General features: G+C 29.7%; 1 protein-coding gene across 3 annotated transcripts; it reads right to left on the bottom strand.

Annotated features, from left to right (window-relative positions):
• Positions 1-25,694, bottom strand: Nmnat (nicotinamide mononucleotide adenylyltransferase). Of its 3 annotated transcripts, none has more exons than XM_087405325.1 (7): positions 13,385-13,655; positions 12,935-13,306; positions 12,149-12,561; positions 11,680-11,781; positions 10,998-11,164; positions 6,649-6,994; positions 1-163 (listed from the first exon to the last, which is right to left on the bottom strand). In XM_087405325.1, the coding sequence occupies exons 2-7, from the start codon at positions 13,194-13,196 to the stop codon at positions 134-136; spliced, it is 1,320 nt and encodes a 439-aa protein (XP_087261451.1). In that variant the 5' UTR covers positions 13,197-13,306; positions 13,385-13,655; the 3' UTR covers positions 1-133. The 3 variants fall into 3 exon arrangements, with proteins under 3 accessions (XP_087261451.1, XP_087261450.1, XP_011055066.2); XM_087405324.1 differs by lacking the exon at positions 1-163 and adding an exon at positions 13,957-25,694 and having other exon boundaries at positions 2,855-6,994; positions 13,385-13,566; XM_011056764.2 differs by lacking the exon at positions 1-163 and having other exon boundaries at positions 2,855-6,994; positions 13,385-25,694.
• Positions 25,695-25,790: the final 96 nt, after the last annotated feature.

Here is a 25,790-nt window from a genome sequence, read left to right as displayed (position 1 = left end):
TTGTTACTAGCGACCATGCTAGTATCCTGATTAAAATCATTAGTAGCTCGATTAGAGTTTATAGCAGAAAGAAGAAGCCGGGGACCACAGGCTCGGATTGGATGAGTAGCAATAAGACAGTCAACTATCTGTCTTATAGTAGGCATGCAGGTTTTGTTGTATCCTGGAAAACACACATCACATGCTCCATCAGAACTGAAAAAATGCATACCGACGTCACGTCGTCTTGGGTGTTAAATTTTATATTTAAGACATTAATATTTATAATCGATACTAGAAAAATTTTTTCACAAGAGATAGATGAAAAATTCAAGATAAAGTTTTATATTTTGTAACATGGATGTACATCAAGAGATTCTCGATTTAAAAATTATTAACTAATATTATATAAAAATATTTTTCAATTTTAGCTTCAGTAATCAAATAATTTGAAAAATCGCAGAATATGAGAACATTTCGTAACACTGAGAGCGTTCAACAAAAACTTTCGAGATATTTTAAATGCATACAACCCAAAAAGACGGACATCTGATTGTTATAGCAAATACGTACAGACGATCATCTAAAAACTCAGATGTAAATGAATAGGAAAAACAAACAGGATTGAAGTTATATCACATGCATTTTGAATCACATTGCATTTTTCGCGAGCAAGGGGGCAAAATATAACGCAGAAATACAATGGACAGGGAGAAGTCATAAAATCGTAAGGTATATAATATACAAAATAAAAATAATAGAAAAGTTTATCAAAATAGTAGCTAACTACGACTAACAATCAATTTTAACACAATCGAATTTATTAGGACTCATCATCGACAGTCCTGTGATAACCTGTGATATTTCTGACGACAATAAAAAATGAAAAAAGATCTAAAAAGACTGAAAGAACTTATCACTGATGGCTTCGCTTTAATTTTTATTTGAACCCTTAGATATTCCTGATGCGATAATCGAAATGACATCGAGCACAAAAGAGATTCATTAGGTCCAAAGGATCAAAGAGATTCATTGTAAACGTTTTATTTTAGCCTTTACTTGGATCTCTCCCTTCAAGTGTTCTTGTTGCAGGAATCAAAATCAGGATCCGAAAGGATTAAAAATACTCCTTGTCGGTGATTCCACGTTAACATTTAAAGGCATTCTTGGTGTGCTAAAATGGGATTATTTATCAGTTAAACTCATTGAATGTATTTCTCAAGCAATAAAAATGCACATCACATGCAGTAAAGGGAAACAGAGCCCAATAGATTTCTCACAAAGTCATTAAATACAAATTGGATAAATGTTGGCATTCTAAATACTTAGCGTTAATGTAGTTGAATCTAAAAAGAGTTACAAAACATGAGCTAAAAATATCAAGCCACAAAGGAGGGGAGCAATAGCTATAATACTGACTATAATACTGACGCCCTGTATGCAATTAAAGTGAAAAAAAGTATACTATATACGCTCCCGAACGCACACAAAATACTTCTTTGTTATAGTTCCGTAATAATACTTAGCATTTGCATGCACAAATAAATGGACATACAGACATACGGGTAAAAAGTTAAAAAATGCGTATAAGTTTATTAATAATTACGGCATAATATAAATTTTTCATAATCTTTTGGACACATCTCACTACTTTTCGCATGTAAGATGCCCAAAGAAACGTGAAAAACGAGCAAATATTTTGAAACTGATTTCTTGACAAAAATGTTAACGCTGTGCTTAAAATATCTTTTTAACTTTCAACATGTTTAGTAATAATTAATTACATGTCCATTAAATCGTTAAATTATAATTAATACTATCACTCTCTATATTAAATATACCTTGAGGATCAATGATTAAATTTTACACTTGGAAGAACACCTGGATGATCATCCGGGGTAACATATGGAAGAACATCTGAAAGAGTTTACCTGAGAGAGAAGCAATATATCAAAAAAATAATAATTTCTTCAATTTTTCGGAACGCTCTATAAAATTCAGAGTGAAGCGCAATCCTTTAATCGATGTATCGCTTTGTCACTTATAGCTATAATTGTTCTGTGCAATATTGACTGTAATATTACTAAGATTGTCTTGTTGTGTCTTATGCAACTCTTGCGTAAATCATCCAACAATTTCTCGATTGTCCATATCGAGAATAACAATTTCTTCCGTTGGTCCTTCCTATCGATACCGAGCTATCGATTTAAAGTTGTATCTTATATTAATAACACAACTATCACAATAATTATGTAATACTGTAACGGCGCAATATTTAAGCCGAGCTGTCATAATAGCAAAATTTGCTTCGCCTATACTTTTCATAATAATTAACGTGACATTTATCTCTCTTTGTTGAATTAATATTATTAAATATATATTGTATATTAAGTAATCGTTAAATCTTTCTTAATTATCAATTAATAATATTATAATAATATATCAAGCAATTAATCAATATCAATATTTGTTTCGTAATCTTGCGTAACGTGTTACACAAATGTGTACATTACATTATATTTAATCAATTATACAAGATACTTCATAATTATACGTTTTATTTATAATTATTATAAATTTAATTAGTTAGTAAAATTCATAAAAAGAAAGATCTTGATCATTTTATAAATTCTATTAATTGATATCTTATATAATGTTTAAATATAATTATATACATATATTATCTCGTTTAAAAGTTTATCGGCTTTTATCAAAGTTGTTGTACATACGCGGATATACTTGTGTTCAAAAACCGATGAAGCTTTCGTATAACAATTAAATCTATCATTTAATATATTTCTAAATTTCTATATCGCATGCGCACGCGCTTGTATATATATTTTTCGATTCTAGTCACTACAGAAAAATTTCGCACTTTCTCTTTTCGATTATTTACTTATTCAATTTATATAATATTAAAAAAAAATCTCTTCTTTCTATAAAGGTTGTTGTTGCACATACTATTATATTATTCAATGCAAGACGATATCTCTTGATTTATATAGTATATATTGTATTATCTTTTCATGTAATTTCTAATATCCCAATCGCAACGTATCCGATTGCCCATTCTGATTATAAGGCAGTTTCCTTCTCGCTGATAATCTTGATTCCATGCTGTGTGAGAATCATCTTCACCTCTTCCTTATCTCGAGTGTTTAATTTCTGGGTTGAGTCTTCAGCTTCATTTTCCTTTCCTAGATTTTCCGTTTGTAAGTTTAAATTATCGATGGATTTATTCAGCCGATCTTTGCAGACATCGTCGGCCGATCTCTGCAAAGATTTTGATCTTTTCGAGTCTCTCGATATCTGCAGATTATCAGCAGATCCAATTAGCGTTGCATTCTTCGCAACCTTGACCACTTTATCGTTTCCCTTCGAAGATATCTTTGCCAATTGAAGACTATCTACCGAAGAATATCTTCTCTTATCTTGTGCATTTCCGCTAGAATCTTCCTTTTTTCTGAACAAAGAACCTTTACGGTTGACCTTTCTGGTTCCGCTCGTTAAAATCGCGATTTCATCTTTGGGTATAAAGTATAATTCCCGTGGCTGATCTCTATTCATCGAAGAGCCGTGAATAAACAGAGACTGTGATTTCGGTCTTCCAGGATCCTTGATTCTCTCTTTATCAGAGATCCTGCTTCGATCATCGGCTGATTCCGTGCCGCTCTGAAAGCCACAATTCTCAATCTCGAAGCTATCGTCGTCATCTTGATGTGGCTCAATCATCTTGAAAGTATACCTATCAGCTGGTAATGTAGAATCCTGATCAAAACTGCCATCCACCTCGCCACAGATTTTGCAAAGCTCGCAGGGAATCTCCTGAATCTTTCCTTCAAGATCGTCAGCAGATTCCTGGAGATTAAGCGAACCGCAGATGTCGCATTCGATAGAATCGTCATCATCAGCCAGTGAACTGCACGTTGATCTGAGCGTATAGAACGTCTCCTGATTCGGGCTGCTTACTTCCTCCTCCGTTCGGAAAGTGATCTCATTCATGTAACAGCAGATCGAGCAGAACTCATCCGGAATGTCAAGTTGCGAGCCACTACTATTCGTCTTCGTTGGCGGTACACCCAGAAATACCTCTTGGATGCGTTTGATTGATTCATAGCTTTTCGACTTCTTCGAGAACGCGTCGTCTTTCTTCGGCTTCTGTGTGGATGTTTCATCGGACACGATCATTGAGTCCAAGCTGCCTTGAAGAGGTACGTTGTAACGTCTCACTTTTCTCGTATACACATCTTTAATCTCGTTAAAGTCACACTTCGTTTTATTATCAGCATCTTTTGCCGTTTTTATTGTTTCTTGTGCTTGTTGTCCTTTGTTTTCGTTCATTTTTACAGTCTTCTGAGTTTGAGTCTTTTTCGGGCTCCTTATGGAAGACGTTTTCGAGGAATGCTGAGAGGGATCTTCAATTCGCGACGTCTCTCGATTATCAGTATGTCGATTTTGCTTCTTCAATTCGCTCTCGGAATCGTTTTTAGAACTCTTCTTTGAAGAATCCAAAAAAACTTCCTCTAATTGAGTGATAACGCGATCGTTGATAGATCGATCGTAATCTTTCATATCTTCACTTCTATAAAAGATTTGACTTTTCTTTTTGGGACTTTTTGAACTTGTAGATATTTTTGACGATTTTTGGGATGCCTTCCTAGATCGAGACGTTTCTCGATCACTAATAGATTTATCATGATCCTTCATTTCACGCTCACTTTCATCAGTCTGAAGCTCTTCGACTGTTCTGGGACTCTTCGTCTTTATGGAAGATGATCTTGAAGAATCTTGGAAGACTTTTTCTGCACGAAACGTTTCTCGATCCTTAACAATTTGCCCTTTTTCCTCGATACCTACATCGTAAATCTGTTCTTCCGTGATTTCGGAGCTTTTCATCTTCGTGGAAGAATTTTGGAATGTTTCAGATTGAAGCGCCTGTGGATCGTCAATGAGTCGATATTGCTCCTTGACTTCGACGTCACAAATTTGACCGTCCTTGATCTTTCTCGGACTCTTACGAGAGTTTACAATCGATTTTAAGTATTTGCCATCTATCTCGAGACTCGAATCGCAAGATGTCATCAGTTTTTCCGAGAAATGTGTGTCCAATTCTGATTCTTTTTCTATTTTGCTCATCTTGTCAGTCTCCTGCGACATTCTAAATATTTCTTTTATCTGTTCTCCGCCTTCAAAATTATTATCCTTATCGTTTATCTCTGCCACTGAAAGTGATTCTTCCACGATATATTTCAATTGATCTGCTTCATTGAAAGATTTTGTGCGGTTATCACTCTCACGATCGTTTACAGAATCTATATTATCTGTCACGTCTTCTATTTGACCGTCAGCATATTTCGTCAAATTCAATCTGGCAGTATATATAGGTTTCTTATTTTCTTCTTCGTCCTCGTCAAAACCATATTGGCTAAGGCGATAATCTTCCTTGTCTACGCTGAAATCGGAAAGAGCACATTCGTGGCGACCATCCAGTGACGTCATTGAAACGTTTAATGACGAAGTTATTGCCTTAGCATCTAGATATTTAGTTCTATTTGATTCGAAGTCGGCTGTCTCTTTTCTGGAATCGATTCCCATGTCGTCAACTTCGATGTTATTCTTTAGATCTTCCTCCACATTAAGTTCGGTTAATTCTGTATCATTTTTACCTATCTTGTCAACCTGTGAACTTTCTTTAGACTTATTCTTCTCCTCGTCAAGTTTAATTTTAAGCTCATTTGTAAGTTTTTCTATCATTAATCTACGGTCGTCCTTTAACGTAAGTATGCCATGGCTAGAATGAGCAGGCTGTACCTTAACAACATCGGTAAACTCTACTTCTACATTAACTATTTCTTTGCTAACATCAACTTTTCCATCTATGATACTTTTTACTATCGACTTGGAACTCTTCTCCGATCCAACTCTCCTAAATCTAGACTGATCCGAATTTATTTTGTCACTGATTGCTCCTATCGTAGACCTACGAGTTTCTTTCAATGCGTTCTTATCATCTAAACCTAACTCTGCATCGATTATTCTTTTCTCAAACATAATTTTTCTATCGCAAGTTTCGACTCCATCATTAACAGCACTTTCTCTTTTCGGCCAACAACATTCTCCCAATCGGAGTTCGCCAGAACTCGACTCGCTCGATTGAACTTTCATTATTAATTTGCAATCGTCATTCGAATCTAAATCTATGTCAGTGACTTCCATCTTAGATCTCAAATTCTCTTTTTGCTCAATCTCAATTTGACCCTTTACTACATTTTTTATTATTGACCTAGAATATTCTTTTGGCACGAGTTCATCAAAACTTGACTGACCGGACGAAATCTTCATGATCTCACTCGAACCTAAATCTACATCAATAATTTCCGCTTCAGATCCCAGATTCGACACTTCTTTATCCCTGGCAATATCATCTACTGTCAACCTACGATCGTCATTCGACATCAATTCGCCAGAATTCGAAGAAATTTTTACTATTATCTCGTGATCATCATTCGAACCTAAGTCCACATCAATGATTTTCGTCTTGGATTTGAAATCCGAGACCTCTCTCTGTCCACTAACTTTACCCCCAGCACTATCTATCACCGAACTACGACCCTCTTCTGACGAAAGATCAGGCTGGCACTTCGCCATCGGCTCGTCAAACGCACCTACCTCGTCTAAAATTCGCGCGACGCCGGTTGCGCTGGCGATGATCTGTTTCGCCTGACCGGGATATGCGATTCTAGATACATGCTTGACGTTGCCATTGTCGGCGTTGTTGCTGATCACACTAACGAATTGTTCGCGAATTTCGTCGAGCTCGCCACCACTACCCGCAGTGTTTTGCAGGTTTTTGCGTAGCACCACCGCATCCGGCACATCAATTGACGCAACAATCTCGACTGGGCTCGGCGAGCCCATGGTTACATCGCTGGGTGACGGCGTTAATAATGCAGTTAAGTATCGGGGATCTATGTGCAGGTAATTGTTCGCATTCGGCGACGACAATTCCAACTTACTTCAGTGTCCAATCGGCAGCGGCAGCGTGAAAAACATGATGATTCTTTTATAGAACATCACTTTCGTTCATTACGTCACATTCTAGCACAATATAATTTAGTCGCGTGGGCTATGTTTTCTTATTTATAATTAAAAATTATTAGATAATTGCATAGGAAATATATGATTTTTTAATCTACAAAAATAATAATATAAACAAAATGGCGAAAGAAATGTCATATCATTTGGTGTATATACAATATATACACACGCACACACGCACACACACACACACACATATATATATATATATATACACACACATAATATATATATAGGATGTTCCATAAGTTTTCGCCAAGCGCTTTTGTGTAGATAGAGCAAACTAAACTGTCGAAAAGTCCTCTACTATTTTGCAATTTTCGCAAACAGTTAACAAGATATTAATTAAAAATTGTCGAATATTATACGTTTTGTTTGCAACGACGTTTGCGACGACATTCTGTTACAAGTCTGTACGTAATTTTATGAGGCGATGTTCGTGGCAGCGTTTGAGACACTATTCATATTTCACTCAGTCTTTATCGCGACGGTATTCGCAAACGATTCACGACAGTCCGTATCTGTCGCGACCGTATCTTAAGAATTTTTTATCTACTTTTTAATACTGCATTTTCTTATTTTTAATGAGAAAATACGATATTAAAAAATTTTGAAAAAATTCTCAGAACTTTATGAGAACAAAATAAACTTTTGTCTCTCGCTAATTTTCTACGATAGTATTTGAGTAAAAAATTATTGAAAACCAATATTTAGCGATTTTTAGTAATATTTCGTTAACTATTGCGAAAATTACAAAATCTTAGAGGACTTTTCGACTCAATTTAATCCGCTCTATCTACACAAAAGCGCTTGGCAAAAACTTACGGGACATCCTATGTATATATGTATATATGTATATATATATGAGATATATGTACATAGAGAATATATGTATATATATGTGTATATATGTGTATATATACATTTATTTTTAACAAAGTTGATATAAAAGTTGATATAAATTAATTAGAAATTAATTAGGATTATTGCAGAATCGATTATCAAAGTCTCAAAATTAAAATTAAATATGATATTTCATGCATTACCTATGCAGTTGAAAAGTTTGGTAGCATTATTTAGAACTTTTAAAATCCAATATTTCATATGCAAGAATTTGATAATAAAAACTAATTGTTATATTGTGAGCTTCTGTTTAATTCCAATTCCAGTTTCACTCATATGTTTGCAAATTTGTTTTACTCGGCGCCCTTCATACAATAAACAGAATATATAAGAATAAATGGGGTTGTTATGATCCCACGCGACTAGTAAAGAAAAAAATAGCAAAGGTGTCTTTGGAATTCGATTCACTGACGATATTATAACCATTAAAATCTTACTCTAAAATTAATTGAACATTTTCATTAATTCTCATCTTTATTGTCAACAACAAAATATTAAATATTTTTTCAATAATTATAATCGTAAAAATTGCATTATCCTTGTCAGTGAATAAAATTATTTAAAGTGCATATTATTCTTAAATTAATTTAATTGTAATATATGATGTAATATATGAACTCTCGGCGAACACTCTGTAAATATATTTCTTGTTTAATTTGTTAATATTATAATATATTGATTTTAATCAAAATAGTTTACATATAAAAAGTTTTATTTTTTATATTTGTCAATTAATATTATTTATATTTTGTTAATTATTTTTATACTAAGTAAATGTAAAACTTTTCATGTTCTGCTGAGAGTTAAATATATTTCTGATGCTTTAAATCTATAAAGAATAATTATGTATATATGTTTTATATATATTAAGTGTCGTTTTACATTATCCAAAAGAATAAATAGTTAAGGAAAACAATAAAATACAATAATCTATAACATTTATTACACATTAATTCAAATAAAAATTGGATATCAAATGTATATTTATACATTCTTAAATTACTTATACTAAACAGAAGATAATCTTGAAATATTATTAAAAATAATGAAACAGTACAATAAATAGAACGTAATTCTTTTGTCATGAATAAGAAATTATTGAACACTCTCTAGCATAGAAAATTTGAAGATATATATATATATATATATATATATATATATATATATACATACACACACACACATCACGTTTTATAATTTAAATAAAAATAAAAAACATAGGTGCTTTTTATTTGGTGACACAAGTTGACACAAGTCGACGCAATTATCGTTCTCTTTGTTACTTTCTGAATATCAACAAAGATAGAATGATGTTTGTATCGACTTATGTCGCTAAATGGAAAGCCCCTAATATTGCTTTAATAGTTTAATATATGTCTAGAGATCATAAAAATTGAAAGAAAATATTTTAGCATGTTTCCTTGTAAATATTATATTCGATGGAAGACAAGTAGAAAGATTAGAATAAGAACTATCATATATCATATAAATTTCATGAAATATTATATGCAGCAATGTGTTCCTTTTTCAAGTATCTCATCTTTTGTATAAAATATTCACAAACTGTATATGTAAACTGTATATATAATATTCACAAACTGTATATGACATAAAAAGGTAAAAATTATCTATCCGCATTTCTATAGATACATGATGGATAATTAATCTATAATTGGATCCAAATAAAATCTAATAAATAACTGTTAATATCGATTATTAACATCAATGAATGAATAGGAATTAGTAACGCAATTTTCTGAGCACAGTTTGATTCGATATTTACTAAGTTTTATATTTACTTTTGAATATTCTTTTATTAAATTCTATATTTTCTTCCATATTTTTACAAATATAATTAATTATATTTTATTATATATTTTACTAACTTTGTGTTTATTGCGAACTTGAAAATGGGATCAATTTTTTTATTGGACTCATTATTATATATAACAAAATCATATTTCTTTACATCTTGATAAATAAACTATCATTATAAAAATAAAGTATATTATCTTCTCAATATAAAATGTATAAAAATTGATAATTATATGATATCTACAAGTCTGTCATTATTTATTAAAATATCACAAAATACATGATATATATAATCACGATTTTTTTTTAAATTTATTCCTCTTAAAGTTTTACCTCACTGCATGCTATATATATTGGATTATGATATAAAAATGAAATTAACTTTTTCCTAATAATAAAATATAATGGTATTCTTATCGAACTAACTTTGATTCTTCTCAAGTTAATTTACAGTATATAAAATAATAATCTACAGTACATAAAAGTTTATCAAAAAACAAATAATTATCCTGCATATCATAATTCAATATGAAATAGCGATCGTGGGCGAGTATGTTACTCGGGCAATCAAGCAACAATAAATTTTATTACAAATTCAATTTACACGGTAACTCTATCGCTTCTCATTGTGATTGCCTCCGTATGTTTATTTTCTGCTTCCCTATTGTTTACCAGTTCTCTCCTTGCGTCGCACTCCGATTATATTTGCCACGTGACTGCGTACAGTGTATAAGAAAAGCGAGATTTTTATATGTGAGGTAATCGGAAAGCGACATAAAAAAAGAGAAGTAATATACAATAACGATACAGTTAAGCAAATAAAGAATATACGTGATTTATTGTACGTTACTTGATTCTTCAATTTTTCGATTTGCCTGATCCAGCAGAGACTGCCGCAATTTTTTAAAATTTACAAATTTCAAGCTTAAATCTATGTGTCTCTATCTTAATTGCTTTTATCACTTTAATCCTCTCCTGCTCGACATAACTTTCAAATACCACTTTTATTTTATTTTTATTTTACGTTTCAACTATATTTTTGTATTTTGTGTATTCAAACATATTTATGTCTTTCCACAAATTTAAGCAACAGAGAATTAATGAATTAGCAATAGAAGATTAATGAACTAGCAGACTAAAGAAAAAAGCTCGACTATCATCATTATAAAAGAATATGTCTAAACAAAATATTCGAAACTCACATTGTTGTGTCTGGCATTCTCGCATCGTAAATCTCGTGCTTGTAGATGTAATCAATGACGGAGTCTTGCAGTAGATACCTGACGCTCTCACCGCGCTTTAGAGCTCGTCTGATCCTCGTTGAGCTAACTTCGTTCGGGATCCATTCAGTCACAATACAGATATTGTTCTAGAAATAAGAAAAATCGAATTATTCAAACATGCAAAGCTGCTTCTACAGGTCAGCTACACCAGTAAGGATAATAATTAATGTTTCGTGACAATTTCGTAAAGAAATCGTCTACCATAATTAAATTCCTAGATAAAATTTAATTGAATATAGTTCTTTTATTTACATTAATGTTCGAATTCCTGCGGCTATTTAAAATACACAAAATAACAATGTTTGACAAACAAATCCTGCTACATGTAATGCTCGTATGCCTGCCTTACAAAAACTACGCTCAGAAAATACAACGATGATATATTCTGCTTTATTTGTCATAGATTTAAAAGTTTATTCTAATCAGACAACAATTATTGAGCGCTCACTCAATCACTGTTTTCTAAACATTGTCTAATATGTAGGCAAACAAATGATAATTTGTTTCGATGTGCTAACATATAATAAGCGCATGTTGTGCTTTATAAATAAATATAATTCCAAAAAAGGAAATTCAACAGAATTCTCAATTTTTATTATACCATGTGCTTAGAGAGGATGTCTGAGTCATAGATGAACTTATTGGGATTGGAACCCTCTCTGGTGATGACTACAAGACCATGTTCGCCGACAATTGCATCAATCTGTGATAGAAATCAAATCGATATAAACAAATTGTCATAAGAATACAATAAGTAATGAAAAGACCTTATCGTTCTAAGCTGGATCTTAATACTTCAATATTTCGATGTGAATTTATATACATATCCAATTCTACAATCTAACTTTGCCATTTTATTACGTTTTATATAGTTTTGCTATCTTTATAATTTCTAATTTAAAAAATACAAAAGTTTATTTCAAAACTGTAAGTTACTTTCAAAGACAAGAATCATTCAAAATCTCATTATAAAAAAAAACAATGTTTTCACACACAATGTTCAATTACAAAATGTTCTATTAAAAAGCACTTATTCAAAATGACCATTTGCAATGTATTTCGCAACTCACATCTTCTTCCAGCCAAAGTCCAGGAATGCCAAAGCTCTCTAGAAGATCTGCGCCACATAACAATTTAATTTGTATCGGCGTATTGTCTGTTGAACTGTTTTTCACATTCTCTGGAATCCAATCTGTATCTTCTATCTGCAGGTGATGCTTGATGTCATTAGAATTGGACAGCATGGAATTGAGCAGATTTTGATGGTGTTGCAAGCAAATGCGAGTCTTGGTCCAACAGTTCTGCCTTGTCTCCCATGTACTCAGTCGAATCCAGTCATTATTCTGCAAAGATAAGCGCAGCATTGCACATCTGTGCGTAGCACTGGCTAGCTCCTTCTTAGCATATGCATCATGCACTGGAGAAATCACTCCACCAACAACAACATGCGTTCCCATTCGATGCAGATGGTCTCGAGCAATTTCTGAAAAATAAAATTATTCATATAAATTATAATTGTTACCTGAAGGAGAATTCTTCATCAAGAATTCAAGAGATTTATTGAATTATATTCAGATGTTGATGATTAAGTACTCTATAATTATAGATTTTTAATCAACATCCGAATATAATTACGTATTAAACGCAGGAAAGAACAAAGAATTTTAAGAGAAAATATACAAAGAGAAATTAACAGAAATGAATACTGTATTATCATGCAAAAAATAATAAACAAATTTCATGCATAACAGCAATGTGACATCATGAATGATAACGGACATGACATGACAGTATTCATCGCTCTATAGGAATAACATCATTTAAGTGAGGATGACGACAAATCAATATGTACGTACCAAACATTCGCAGGTGCATATTCGTCGGTGGATTGTAACTGCCGCACGACATCAGAATTACACGCGTGGGCGCCATTTTGCGCGCTCGCCACTCGTCGCCGCATTGACGACCGACCGCACCTCCGTTGCCGTCAAATCGACCCGGAGAGCTGACGCTGAGTAACAATGACGACAACGACGCACACGTCGCGAGATTGCGTAACCTACTGACCGCGTTTAGGAATGAATCGCGCGCCGATCGCCGCCATGTTATCTCTAACATCACCGACCAATAGGAGAGTCTCTCGCTCGCATAAGCGCGCCACCTGGCTAACAAGAGTGCATTACGCTGAATTCATACCGCGTGCAATAGCCAACAGGAAAACTTGCTTTCTAGAGACAAAAATATTACTAGTTAAAGTTCCTAGAAAATTCACTTTTCTATTGGATATCGAAATGTGTTTTACTTACGGACGAAAAGTTGCGACTTCCTTTTGATTTCTTTTGGAACGCAGACGACATTTGATTTGTTTTCCAATTCTCGATTGTGAGACGGTATGATCGGATTGGCGTCATTAATACGTCTTAACCCTATCTTGAGTATTTCTTTATATCTGGATATACGCATTATGATTTTTATCCCAAATTTAACACTGTTAGTCAACATAAATTAAGTTATGTTTTAAATTAAAATTAAATATTAATTCAGAAAACATTTAGCAACTCTTATAGCTTTAGAATAAGTCTATATTAATTTCTATGATACTCATGAATTAAAAGTGATCTAAAATTGTAATTTTAATTCTAAAATCTTTTTAAAATATATATATATATACAATAAAGCAAAATATTATAAAACTGAAAAGCTTCCTTTAAAAAAAGTTATTTTTAAATAGATTTTTTAAGATGTTATTTAGATCCTAAATATTACATTTTGTAAGGTTAAATAAATTTGTTCTATAATAGAACATTCGTCCTTTTCTTTTCAATGTCAATTATTTTTACGATTGAACAATTAATTAAAGAATTAATATTAACCTTACCTGATATTTGAAGTCATTCCTATCTTGGTGGCTGAATGGTAACATTTTAAATCTCACGTCTTTCTTCATGCATAAACAGTTGTTTCGGAAACAGTTGATCTGATTTTGTTTAAGTTATTCATATTTTTTTGTAAAATAAAACATTGCTTTCACGTTTATTTAATCTAGATTTTAGAATTTTAGATTATCTTTCCAATAATTGTATTGTGATTTATAATTATTTGATGTATGCTCTATTCTTATTTAATTTTTCATTGATTTTTTTTATTCTATTGCAATTTCTGACTATACATATATTAGGTGTTGGAATTAATTCGTAGCGTTTTTAATGAAAGAATGTTATTTATTTCACATGAGCATTAAAAAATACATTAATGAAAGTACTTCCCATCACTTGTAAAACGCTACGAATTAATTCCAACACCTAATATAACGTACACTATGATTGTCAATAATATTATATGAGTGATGATTATATTAGATGGAATTAAATGGAAATAAAAAAACTTTCAACAACGCAATGTAATGCAATACAAACATAAAAATTACTATATCTTAATCGAAAACGTTTTGCAAATAAAGCATTTTTTTACAAAAGAATTACACCACTCGAATATTTCCGACGGGAATTTTATAAATAAATATTCTCTAAATTTTAAGTTTCTTTGTGTCTCTACAAAAAAGTCTCTTAATAAATATCTAATTTTATAAATAAATAATTAATTAAAGAGCTAATTTTATAAATAAAGTTTGATATATTCTAAATTAATTTTCGTTCATATTAAAAGAATTTTATAAAGTTTAAACTTTCCGTTTAAACTTGTCACATTTTATGTGACATTAACCGAATAAACTCTTTTCTGCTCTTAACGAAGTCTCTCGATTACAATTTTTTTCCTTATTCTATAATACGATAAGAAGGACTGGATCAGTAATACACAAATCTAACTTTATTCACATTTTTTTGTCATTTTTTCCGCTGGATTATCGAGAAAATGATCTTGAGAGAACAGAAACCTCTGCGATACGAATAGCAATTACAGGTAAATATGTACAATAATATATAATAAGTGATGGTTGCCCTTCCTTTTCTTCTTCTTCTTCAACAGTCGTCTCATCTCGTTTAACGACAATCAACCAATCAGTATTGTAACTGTAATAAATCGCGCAAGATTCAATCTAATCCTTCGCACGCATCCATACCTAAGCATTAATTACTATCGATCATCGAATATCGCGACAGTATCGACGAATTGACAGAAATGCTTCCCTAATTCAATCTTCAAATCGCCAACCGGACTTTCTCTCATTTCGGAATCATCGCGCAAAACTCACACAATCGATTTTAATCGCGATGCAAGATGTTCAAGCATTCGTCTAATGGATTCTCTTCTTTCCTCTCGTTTCATTTTATTTTTATCGTTTGGATTTTGATGTCAAACTAGTGATCAGAATGCAAACATTTTGCATCGCTCTCAATATTCGTCTCATCTTTAACTTCATTTATTGCGACCATTGTGTTGCACTTGATTTTACTTCGCTTTACTTCAATGTCTCCTCCAATGTTTTCATAAAATGCGAAATGCCTTTCTCTTTCTTTTTCGCAGGTCTTAAATATATCTCATATCATACATTCACACACTCATTCGTTTAAATAGTACTTTATAACGTTATATCATCTGTTTCTTTCAATCTCTCTCTTTGTATCTCTACGTCTCTCTCACTTTCATTCTCTCATTCACTCTTTCAATCGACTTCGATTGTTCACAATTCGTGTAAGGTGAAATGGGCTATCTGTGTATCTTTCTCGAATATTCAGAATTTTCTTTTCTTATAGTAAGATTTAAAAAAAATTAAATTAAATTAAATTAAATTACTTGAGTTCGATTAAAGTTTACGGTAAGCTAGAAAGTGATAAATATGTATCTACTGATTTATTCAAAATATGCGATTGACCTTCTTAACATTTAAGTATTCTTTAATTTATTATCTTCAATATTGTTATCTCATAATTTTTTTATGATTTGAAAGAAGTAGACAAATCTTTCGCTCAAGTGATCTTTTTGTCAAAAAATATATATAAAAAAATAAAAAATATTTTAATTATTCTCGACATCGATTGCACAATCATCCCACTTCACTTTACTTCGAACAACTGATGGACACACTTTGAGACGCAAATGTTAGATTTTTAAACAAGCACTCGACAAGTATCACTGGACGACATGACACTGTTAAACTGTCATTAATCCGAGCTAAGGAAAATAACCGACGAGTATATAATTAGCCCAAACCACAGTTACTTCAGTTATTTCACTTCATTCTACTTATTACAATTCGTCTCTTTCTTTAGTTACTTTTTTAACTTTTGTTTTGTTGCTAGCTTGCTTATTAAAGTGATTTCGTCGTCGATTTATTTACTTCTCTGTTTTGGATCGTGTATATTAACAATATGCTCGCCGATTTTTGCGTATAACTGGAAGGCCTTGGATCTCCGAGTCCTGAGATATCTCCATCTGTTTGTACTCTAAATCCATGGCTTCTATATTCTTAATTCTTTCGGACTACTCCTTGGAGTATTACAACATTCTTTCTACTCAGAATCCATATTTCGGATCCTTGAGAAGCTATCTTGAAGCTTTGAGAATTTCTTTATAGGCTAATCCATGGATCCCCAATTTCTCTAGATCCCCGACAAATTCTCTTATCTTTCTATTCTATATTTACGGCTTTTGGATTCTTGAAGATTCCAAAAAGAAATTAAAACCTTTAAAGATTTTTTTCCAGTTATTTGGATCGTCAAGTTTCTCAATTGCCGAGGCATGAATTAGATCCAAGAATCTTTAGTTTTCATTGTAAGATCATAGAATTTCTTAATCCTATTTAAAAAAGAATCCTGGATCCTGGAAATTCAAACTTTGTGGGGAAGTATGTCATTAGTTTGTATACAAAGATGATAAAGCTCTCCTATATCTTCGTCCTCTAAATATTTTCCTCTTCGCTGGAAATCCTTGAATTTTCCTATTATCAAAGTCTAAAATCCCTCTGAATCTCGAAAATCAGAAGTTGCTACGCAAAAATTGACGAGACTTTGCAACATCGAGTTTCTCGCATTAGCGAGGAAACATTCGCCATTATTATCACTTCTTTTCATTTATCACCCTCCATTATTATCATCACCTTCTTACTATTATCTTTCTTCTCTACTTTCCCTCTTTATCGCCTCTATTTGCTCGAAGATCATCCTCCCGTTATTTTATATCGTATATTGTAATACATAGAGAGGATGAGAGATTGGGAGAACCCTCATCTTCTCGCATAAGACTCGCGTGGCTCAACAACGACCGAGAAAAGGACCGCACTTTTCATCTGAAGGAGTCTTGCCACGCAAAATTCGCATTCCTCATCCCATTCTCTCGTCCTTCCTCTCTCACTTTTTCTCGCTTTATTTTCTTGTTCTTCACACCTCACTCTCTTTTAAGTAGTTTCTAACTTACTTTGTATTCGTCATTCTGTTATAAAGACATCGCTTCAACATACGGAGCACAACTATTGCGCCCAATTGTTGATACACCGGTAGCTTTTTTTAATTCTCTCTAACATATATGTAATTTTTTTAGTCCCTCTTTAACGATCGCTTTTAGATGTACAGAATATTACATATATCAACACTCAATTATATAAGTATTATATAATCATCGTTCGAAAAAGTTGAGACACCAATAGCTTATCATTATAAGTGACTGAAAATAAGCTCTTCGGATACTCAACTTTAAAGATGCTAAGAAATAATGAAATCTTCCAGAGTTTTTACTGTTGATAACTTTTTCTTTGAAAGATGTCCAAAAACAGGAGAACACCTTAAAGGAGGACGATCTTCGAGATACGATTAGTCAATCTCGGTCTACAGGACTTATAAAAAAAGATCTATCGTCACACTCGTTTCTTCAGTGTGTATCCTCCGTTTTTCTTTAATCATCTAAACAAATAAAGCGACAAAACGTCGAACGATGAAAAAGGTGTCCCCAAGTGACACTCAAAAGGATCTTATCAAAATTAAATTCAAATATAATTCCCATAATCCCGAAGTAAAACTGGAATTTAATTCGAGATCTCATATTAATCGAGATCAAATTCGAATTTAATTCATATGTTATCAGAATTAAATTCATATTCAACTCGAGACCGTGTTAATCGGGATTAAATCCTAATTAAACCGTCGAGTTAAACTTAAAATCTTACTCGATTAATCAAAAATTAAATTTAAATCTAATTCGCATCCCGCTAAAAATCTCATCAACTAAGTTTTATCTACGTCCTTTAAATCCTTATTACGAGTACTGTAATAGTAGTATAGTAGTAGTAGTTGTAGTAATAGCAGCAATAGTAGTAATAGTTATAGTAGTAGTAATAATAGTAGTAGTATTAATAGTAGATTTCTTTTTTTATTCCTTTTTCTGCTTAAGCTTTTTTTAATCCTTTAGGTTTTCTGATTTCTGATAATCTAACAGACATCTAAAAATAACACCCATTTTTTTGTTTTCATTATTATTTGTATTTTTATTCTCGGTCTCTCTCCTCTGTTTTCCTCAATCTCAAGCAAGCGTTACTTAAGGGACTCCTTTTGTAAATTTTATCCGGCGTCGAAAGACCTCCTTGATGTTAACTTTATAAAAAAGAAAAAAAATCATGTGAAACTTCTCCGGAAAGATCTAACAATTATCAGAAATAGCAGGCAACATACAATCGTGAGTGTTTCACTATTGACTGATATTGATTGATGTTAATAAGTAAATAGTACTATATTGATTGACGATCAGTAATCGGTTATATTAATTAATATTAAAATTGATCATTAAACAATATATTACAATATCGGAATCGGCTATTAATCATATGCATACACACAATATTATTTGTTAATAACATTGCAAAATAGAGGTTGGTGTTAATTAATATTGATTAATAGACATTTTTAATATCACAAAATAATGTCCACTGAAGTTTTGATATAATAAATTTTAATATTAATTAATATAATTAAACATTGTTATTGTCGATTAAATCGGTCGAATTATTTCTTTATCTGTAACTCTTTCCATTACAATTTTTAATTTTTACGGATAATAATAAGTTTTGATAATACATTTTAATATTAATTAATATAAATAAACGTTGTTATTGTCAATCGAATTACTTTTCATCTGTTTTTTGTATCATACGTATCCGTAATTTTCACGAGTAATAATTTCCGTAAATTTAAATTCTTTCTTACCAACGCAACCATCAAATTACGCAATTAATTTTAACTTATCTATCAATTAATGACAATCAAATTTTTATAAATTAATATAAATTTAATATTCGAAAGTATTGTATCAATAATAATATATATAATTTTTTATTCATATAAATATATAATATTTTAACTTAGTGACTTAAATTAATGCATTTTCGTCGTTCGTTTTGTCAACTTCAATATCATATCAAGTTTTATTGCGTGGTAATCTTTTTTCTATTGTTCAGATCTTCCCATGCACCCAATTTTTTTCCTCTATCTCTCTTTCCTCTATTTCTCTTGTCATTCTTTCAATTTCTTTTTTCCCTTTACTTTTAGTATATTGGTGATTTTTTTCAATCAAAAAGAAAGATAGAATGGAAGAAAGAATAAATGAGCCTTTCTCGAACTGAATGTGTGTGTGTGTGTGTGTGTGTTGTGTGTGTTTTGTGTGTGTGTGTGTGTGTGTATTCTCCTTCATAAACTACTCATTCACTTTTCTTTCTTTCCCTCTTCTTTTTCTTTATCATTTTTCCTTCTTTTTCCCTTTCTATTCGCCCTCTCCTCTCTTTTCTCTCTTTTACATCTTTTTCCTTTCATATTCATAATACAAAAAAGATCTTTTATATACTTAAATATATACGATTTAAAAATAAGTTCAATAAATGAGATTATAGATATCAGCAAACAATTACAATATGCAAATATTTGCTTATTCTAATAATAAATAAATGATTTAAGAAAAGCGTAAAAGAATTAATTTTATCAAAACCAAACTCTTAATTTTTCTGATTATTATACGAATTGGTTTTCAAATGTTTTAATATTTTATTATCGTATCTATTTTTGCTTATTTTTAAACAAGATTACAATTTATGTTATACCCGCTTGCGTTGATAATTTGAGGAAGTATTATTATTATTATTATTATTATTATTATTATTATTATTATTATTATTATTATTATTATTAGACTAATATGCATCTCTCCCGTGTAATTTTTAATAAAATATATACAGAGTATCCATTCTACGCGCGGAAAGAAAGAACGAGGACAGTTTGTCTTTAGAAATAATAGATGTAAAAATAAGTATAACACTAATAATTATCTGAACAATTACGTGAAGCTAAATTATGCAAATGTGTCAAAACATCTAGTATAAAACAATGATACAGTGAAGCAATAAAGAAACGAAAGAAAATTCGATTTCAAAATTAGAAATTATTTCTTGTTGATTTTAAAATCTTTCAAAAATGTTTATTTTTCAAAAATTATATTGATATTTATTGAGTTGACGCAAACAGTCGATCTATTTTTAATTAAATTTTGTTTTGAATTAGATTATTTCATAATTATTAATTAAACAGCGACAAAAAAATTTATTTTCTATAAAAAAATATATCCAAATTTATTATGACATTATATGTAATATTATATAAATCTCTATTTAATTATTTTTAAAATTAAATGTCCAATTTGCGTAATTTTAATTTTCTTTTTACTTTTTTAATATATACGACAAATCTGTTCTAATCTCTTTTGCATCAACTCAATATATATTCTAAGAATTTCACAATCTTTAAGAATAAAAAATGTTGCATCTATTTATTTTTATGTTTCAATTTTTAGAATAGCTTCTTCATAAGTCGCCCTAAAATAACTATTTACTTCAATTATTACTCCAATCGTCCTTGCAATTTGTTATTTTAGAAAACAGATTTTTTGTTATTTCCGGTTATTTTATATGTAATATCAGATATTTTTTTGAGAAATTCAAAGAAAGCCAATATGTTCCTTTTAATGATTCAATTCATTTGTTTTTTTCTACAATCTCTTGCATATTAAGAAAAAGTTTCTCATAAATGTATGTACTCCTCTTTTCATCGGACAACACTTAAATATTTGCTTATCGTTTGAGAGTCTTCTCACAAAACCATATAAATGCAATTTGATTCTTTTAACCCAAAAGGCCATATGATTATAATGTAGTGTAAGTTCCAGTATAAAGTTATGATTGTTTCTATTATAGTATAAATTCTGGATTAATATCAGAATCATCTAAACAGATTAAATATGTTTGAAAATTATGGAATATATTTTTAAAAAATTAAATACTGAAAAGATTCATTAAATTCATAAAACATTATTTCATTAATAATAAAAAAATAATTCAATTTTATTTTGACGATTTTAATAATAAAGTAATTAATAATGTCCAAAAATTTAAAGAAGGATTATTTATTATTACTGAATCCCTTTGTTTTCAATAAAATTCTTTCTCCATTGGCCATTAAAAGGGTTAAAATAAAAATCGATATTGATTGTGCATGTTGCAAAAATGGAAGATTCTTTAAAAAATTTCATAGTTATAATTAATTGGTAAAGTTTGCTCATTTAGATCTCTACGCAGAGGTCTCGCTTACTTTTGTGCTTATTTGTTTATTTCTTTTTCTTTTTTGTTTTCTTGCAGTTCTTTTTTATTGGTTCTTAGTAGTTCCCTCGTTTGTTCTGCGCGCATTTTTTTTCATTTTATTCAAAGACTTATTGTTGTCTGGCGTACGAAGATTAACGGTGTCACATCTATTTCGATTATTTTTGTGTATTAATTGGTAATCAGTGATAATATACACAACAGCCAACGCTATTTGTTTTTTAAGCAAATTAAAAAATTCAAATCAATAATATTAATTAATTATTCCATAGATAAATATAATAAGATTAATATACATAAATCTTTCTATTAACTAGGAATTAGACTTAATAACATAAAACATAAAATTGAATATTAAAGAAAATGTTTCAAATCATGTTAAAGTAAATACTACATAAAACAATTTCGATATAAAGCTATGTTTGCAATCTAAAAAAAATTAAAATTAAAATTGCAAATTTATGCCGAAAGATAGATGCAGGATCATACACATTTACCGCGATCAAAGCCCGCCATTCATAATTGTGATGTATTCACCGCAATAGATTCGTGCAACAACCAATATGATTGCAATATAGCTATAGGCGATTGTTGATACAACAATCAATATTCGATTTAATATTAAAAATCGCGGTGTGCCTCGCTGAAAATATTTCACTCGGCTTGGTCGTTTTTCCGGCGGGATTTGATCTTGTAAATCTTTACAATTTTATTTTCTGACATCTATCTTTCTCTCATTGGCTGCTGTTTCATTTTCTTTTTTATCGAGGTGCATTTGTGTATTTCTTACGTTCTTCGTCTATTAATCCAACTACTATTCCCAACAGTTAACCCTTTAACTTACATTCAGCTTAAAAAAGTGAAACAAATTAAATCCTTTCGTAATATTTTGTTTGCAATCTTTGTTAATATTTTAAATGTTTCCATAATATTCAATTAAATCGATTTTAATTGTTAATATTTCGTGGAGTTTATTGTTCAATTTAATGTTTAATATTTATGCTCAGTTTCAAAATGTGAAAAATCTGTATATAAATAGAATAAAGATTAAAATTAAAATTATTTAAATAAATTTACGATGTCAAAAAGTATCTAATATTGAATGGATAAAAATTATCGCAGCTTATATTATTATATTTGAAATTTTTAAACGTTTTTTTTAGATCCCAGAATTCCATAATATCCAATTAAATATCGATTTTTAATCTTTGATTCTAAGATATTTGAATTTTATATAACTTTTATATGTTTTATATATTTTTATATGTTTTAACAGCTATTTATTTATTATATAATACTGTGTAGTATAAAGAAAGACAATAAACGGAAAAATTAAATCATTTTTACAGTATATTAAGAATTTTTTAACATTTAAGTCTAATAAAAGAATCTCTTAATTTTCTAAATAATTTTCATATTTCTTTAATTTTACATTAATAAAGTTTCCAGATTTCAACTATCTTATCGAAGATTTCAGATTTGTTTAATACTAAATCACTAAAATTTCAATTAATTTTACTATGTTATATTAATAATATAATACTGTGTCAATAATATGACGGCAATAAATGTTCATAGTAAACTGAATAAATAAAATGAAAAAGAAACGTATAGAAACATATAAAAAATAATAAATCAAAAAATAACTAAAGAAGAAAATAATACAAATAAAATAAAAAAAATAAAGAATATATGTGCTTCCTATACAAAAAATCTAGTATCAATTTTTATATTTTTTCACAAAATCACAAAGTAAGTATCTCACACGAATCATTTTATTATATTTTATTATATTTGATAAAAGCAAACGTCTACCATTTGAAAAATTTTTTCTTCTTTTAGTATCGCAAAAATTTTGGTATGTTTTGTCAATATCGATTATCTCCACTTTAAAAACAGTTATTAAAAGTTGAAACAATTAAGTTTCCTATTATTAGTTTGATAAAGAAATTTATTAATAAGTAATGAGATAAAAAGAGACATTCCACTTAAACTTTCTATAAATTGCCCTTGCATTTCAACGATATATTTTCCTATTTTGTGTACTTTATGTAGGAGTAAAAGTTAAAGGGTTAACCAACAGCACATATCTTGCACTGGATCATTTTCCACAATACATATGCTCATCAAAAACGTTTATCTTCAACTTACAAATTAACGTCGGTCTTCAGAGATCATCCGTTTATATTTGGTAATCAGTCTATTCATTAAACTATCGCTCAATTGCCAATTTTACAAAAGGACCTATTCGTTTTTGTCCTTTAAGTCAAGAACGTTTCTGATTTTCGATACAGTTTTGAATTAAAAATTGAAACCGGTATAATTTCGTTAAGCTCAATCTCTCATAATATTTGTATATATTATATTTAGATTGAAATAGTATAACATTTTCCAACAATTTACATTTTTTTATCATATCTTAAGAAGCATTTTTAACAAAAAAAAGATAAGAAAAATTATTTTCAAAAACATCTTGTCAAAATTAAGAAAATGCACCATACAATTTCATATTTCATCAGAATTACATATTTTAGCATCAAAATGCAAACTCAGCGAAATTGTATCGGTTTCAATTCACAATCTAATTGTTCGCTTCATAGATCATTCACGAATGATCTAGGAATAGTCCAAGATCGTGAAAAGAAAAACGCGTCACATAAAAAGATAACAGCCCCGAGAACACCCAATGAGGGATTTGTGGAATTTGTACTCTTCGAATGTGTGTGTAATGTATTAGAGTGTCCCCTATTTCTTCAATTCTTCTCTTTAACTATTCTATTGCACATTCGGCAGCCTATTATTTCTTTTATAACAAGTGACTTTTTAGAAGTCTTTTATATTTTAAAATTTCTTCTTCTTTTATCGCATACTTATAATTTGCATTTCTTCAATGTTTATTTTTTAGTTTGTTTTGTAAACAAATTTATTGTTTTTAACAAGTTTTTTTGAAGAGAGTCACTTAAGATTTTTTGTTTATTTCTACATACATAAATACATAAATATGGGACACTCTATATATTTATGTGTGTGTGTGTATATATATATATTTATAATGAAACGTCACTTACGCCATAATATAATTATCAGTTTACTTTTTTTGCTTTTTATACTTTGTTTTTTATACTTTTTGCTTGCTCACTTAATTAGAATCATAATTACTTAACTATATGTGTACATATACGTGTGTATATCTGTTCTTTTGTGTTCTGTGTTAATTTGCGTTGTTATCTATTAATTAATCGCAATTCATTATTTATCAAGAAATTAACCGTTTGTCTATCTTTGTCCGTCTTTTTCATTCTCTAAACATTCTTCCTTTTCATATTTCTTTATGTTACGCGGTAATTAGTTTTATGAAGATTTAATTTTTTTTTGCGAATATGATGACGGCGCGGGGTTTGTTTATTTAATAAGTTTATTTCATAAGTTTATTTGTTTGTTTATTGTTTGTATAATTATGTAAATAACATTTGATAAAAGTAATTCGCGATTTAGTATCGGAAATGATTTTGTATGTTACCGAAATAATTTATACAATCTTTTTAAGTAATTCTAATTTTTATACATAATTTTATACTATAAAAATAATTTCATATTTTATAATCTTAACATATTATAGTTAAATTCCAAATATTGCATATAATCTTTAAGTTTCGAATTAAATAAACAATTTTATGAATAAATTTATAAAATATTTTTATTATAATTTATTTTATATATTACAAATTACTTTAATGATTTCATCATTTTTAAACTAGGCGGATTGCTCCGGATAAATACTTCCGAATTTCTTAATTGATTAATTTTATAATTTTATAATCTTTATAAGATAAATTTTTCTTGGTTATATTTTTGATATAACTATAAATTTGTCTTAGAAATTCACTTCACAAAATAATTTTAAATTAATTCAATTTTTAAAAATATTATTAAATTCTAAAAATAAATTTTTATTTTTAAATTCTATTTTATCCTATTTCTCTATTCAATCTTTCTATAAAACTAAAATTTATTTTAATTTTACTTAATGATATGATTAAAATAGGAATTATTAATGAAGAGAAATTTGTTGTTATTTAAAACCAAAAAGTGAATTAATTAAATAAATTTTTTTTAACAGCAAA

This window comes from Acromyrmex echinatior, chromosome 4 (assembly GCF_024713525.1).
Source record: "Acromyrmex echinatior isolate Ae372 chromosome 4, ASM2471352v2, whole genome shotgun sequence".
In the NCBI taxonomy this organism is placed as follows: Eukaryota; Metazoa; Arthropoda; class Insecta; order Hymenoptera; family Formicidae; genus Acromyrmex; species Acromyrmex echinatior.
The sequence above is the reverse complement of the archived record's forward strand: the minus strand, read 5'-3'. Positions and strand labels throughout refer to the sequence as shown.